Source organism: Plectropomus leopardus, chromosome 2 (assembly GCF_026936395.1).
Source record: "Plectropomus leopardus strain MGB_pleo_1.0 chromosome 2, ASM2693639v1, whole genome shotgun sequence".
Classification (NCBI taxonomy): domain Eukaryota; kingdom Metazoa; phylum Chordata; class Actinopteri; order Perciformes; family Serranidae; genus Plectropomus; species Plectropomus leopardus.
In genome coordinates this window covers 42,760,900-42,763,399 of record NC_142177.1, presented here as the reverse complement: position 1 = coordinate 42,763,399, position 2,500 = coordinate 42,760,900, and the positions used below count along the sequence as shown (strand labels likewise).

The following is a 2,500-nucleotide window of genomic DNA, read 5'->3' as shown; positions in this document are numbered from 1 at the left end:
GCTTTATCAAAGAGGAAAGCCTGAGCCAGCCCTAATTACAAGCTTTATCAAAGAGGAGAGTCTGAGCCAGCCCTAATTACAAGCTTTATCAAAGAGGAGAGTCTGAGCCAGCCCTAATTACAAGCTTTATCAAAGAGGAAAGCCTGAGCCAGCCCTAATTACAAGCTTTATCAAAGAGGAGAGTCTGAGCCAGCCCTAATTACAAGCTTTATCAAAGCGGAAGGTCTTAAGTCTACCCTTAAAAGTGGAGACAATCCTACTTTTGGAGACTTTAGGAACCCAAAGTAACCCTGCATTTTCAGAGCGCAGTGATCTTGAAAGATAAGACGGAGCCTGACCATTCAGAGCTTTGTAGGTAAGAAGGAGGATTTTAAATACAGCTCTGGATTTTACAGAGAGCCAGTGCAAAGAAGCTAAAACAGGAGAGACATGATCCCTTTTCTTGGTTCTTGTTAGAACATGTGCAGCAGCGTTCTGCACCAGTTGAGCTTCAGAGACTTGTTGGGGAAACCAGATAATAGGGAGTTACAGTTATCCAGCCCAAAAATAATGGATCTGTGGACTAATTTTTTGGCGTCTTTTTGAGACAGGATATGTCTAATTTTTGCAATGTTACGCAGGTGAAAGAATGCAGTCCTTGAAGTGTATATTATACGGGAGGCAAAAGATAGTTCTTGATCAAATAAAACTATAAGGTTCCTTACAGTTATGCTAGAGGCCAAATGCCATCTAGAGAAATTACATCCTTAGAACAAGAGTTTCTGAGGTGTTTGGGGCCAAGTACAATAACTTCAGTTCTGTCTGAATTTAACAGGAAATTATGGCTCATCCAGGCTTTTATGCCCCGAACACATGACTGTAGTCGGGATAACTGATCAGTTTCATCTGGCTTCATACATAGATACAGTTGAGTATTATCTACATAACAATGGAAATTTACAGAGTGATTTCTAATTATGTTGCCTTGGGGAAGCATATATAAAGTAAAAAGGATTGGTCCAAGCACAGAACCTTGTGGCACTCCGAAGCAGACCTTAGTATGTGCGGAGGATTGATCACTGATGTGAACAAACTGGGAACGATCTGATGAGTATGATTTGAACCAACTTAGTGCCGTTCCTTTAAGGCCAATTAAGTGTTCCAGTCTGTGCAGTAAGATTTGATGGTCAACAGACCCACACCACAGACCCACACCACAGACCCACACCACAGACCCACACTACAGACCCCCAAAACCACTGCAGACCCCCAAAACCACCACAGAACCCCAAAAGCACTACATACCTTCAGAACCACCACAGGCCCCCAAAACCAGCTGATGAAATGCATACCCCTGAAGAGTCTGACCTTCACTGTTTCTATTTTTGTCGTCCTTCAGATGCCCAAAGACCTGGAGATGTTGTTAAGAACCACCTACCTTGGAGCCATCATGATGCTGGTGAGCATTTTCTTTAGGGCTATGGATCGAAGCCTTGATAGCAGATTTAGCCAGGATTTTCCAGGATTTTCAGGCTGAATTTACCTGTGACTGTGAGTTGCATGAAAGCAGAGGCACATAAATTACCATGGAGATTTATTCTGTGCAGCTCACCTGCTAATAGCTGGGCTAACAGACAGGCTAACCCATGGCAGCGGGGTTAATTGGTACTGCAGTACTGCATATTACTGCTTCATGTTCTCCCTGTGTTCTCAATAGAACCCGGCTCTGGTGGAGGCCCCGCTCTCTCTGCAGCTTGCCGTCAACTCGCCTCCAAAAACCTCGATCAAGACGTCCGGCGCGACGGTGGTGATGACGGCTGTGGTGAAGGTGTTTGTGCTGCCGCCGGGTCAACCAGCGGTCCAACTGAGCAGCATGACCATGGTAAACACACACACTAATACACACACACACACACACACACACACACACTAAAAGAGATGCGTTCGGGACGTAAAGCAGAAGAAACCAATATTTATTAGTATAAATGAGGCAGAAGCTAATGTGGTGTGAGCGTGAACATCAGCGGCGTATGCAGGTGAAAGGATGCGGTGATCATGTGTGGTGCCTGCTACAGCTGCAACAACGTGGCAACAACAACAGTGGGACCATCCGCAGCACGGCTTAAATAATCAGGAGCACCGGCCGGGTGTTCCTGATTAGGCAGTCGGCTTCATGTGGCCCATGACCTGGAGACACAAAGTATACACAGTATACATACACAGTATACATACACAGTATACATGCCTACAGGACCCAACCCTCTACACCCACATGCCCTGACTGTGGGGTCGTCACAGACACACACTAAAACACACACACAAATACACACAAACACACACTGTAAAATAACATCTGCTTTAGGGAACGTGGTAAAATAATCTCTGCTTTAGGGAACGTGGTAAAATAATCTCTGCTTTAGGGAACGTGGTAAAATAAACTGCTTTAGGGAGCGTGTTAAAATAAACTGCTTTAGGGAGAGGGTAAAATAACATCGAATCAGTGCTGCATAACTGCATAACT

The 2,500-nt window shown here is 44.8% G+C and overlaps 1 protein-coding gene across 3 annotated transcripts in view; it reads left to right on the top strand.

The window, feature by feature from the left end:
* pltp (phospholipid transfer protein) overlaps positions 1 to 2,500 on the top strand; it is a 21,777-nt gene that overhangs the window by 11,096 nt on the left and 8,181 nt on the right. For all 3 annotated transcript variants that reach the window (XM_088071163.1, XM_088071167.1, XM_088071158.1), the window contains exons 9-10: positions 1,379 to 1,438; positions 1,697 to 1,861. In XM_088071163.1, coding sequence (XP_087927289.1) covers positions 1,379 to 1,438; positions 1,697 to 1,861 — 225 coding nt within the window. The remainder of the gene's footprint in view (positions 1 to 1,378; positions 1,439 to 1,696; positions 1,862 to 2,500) is intronic.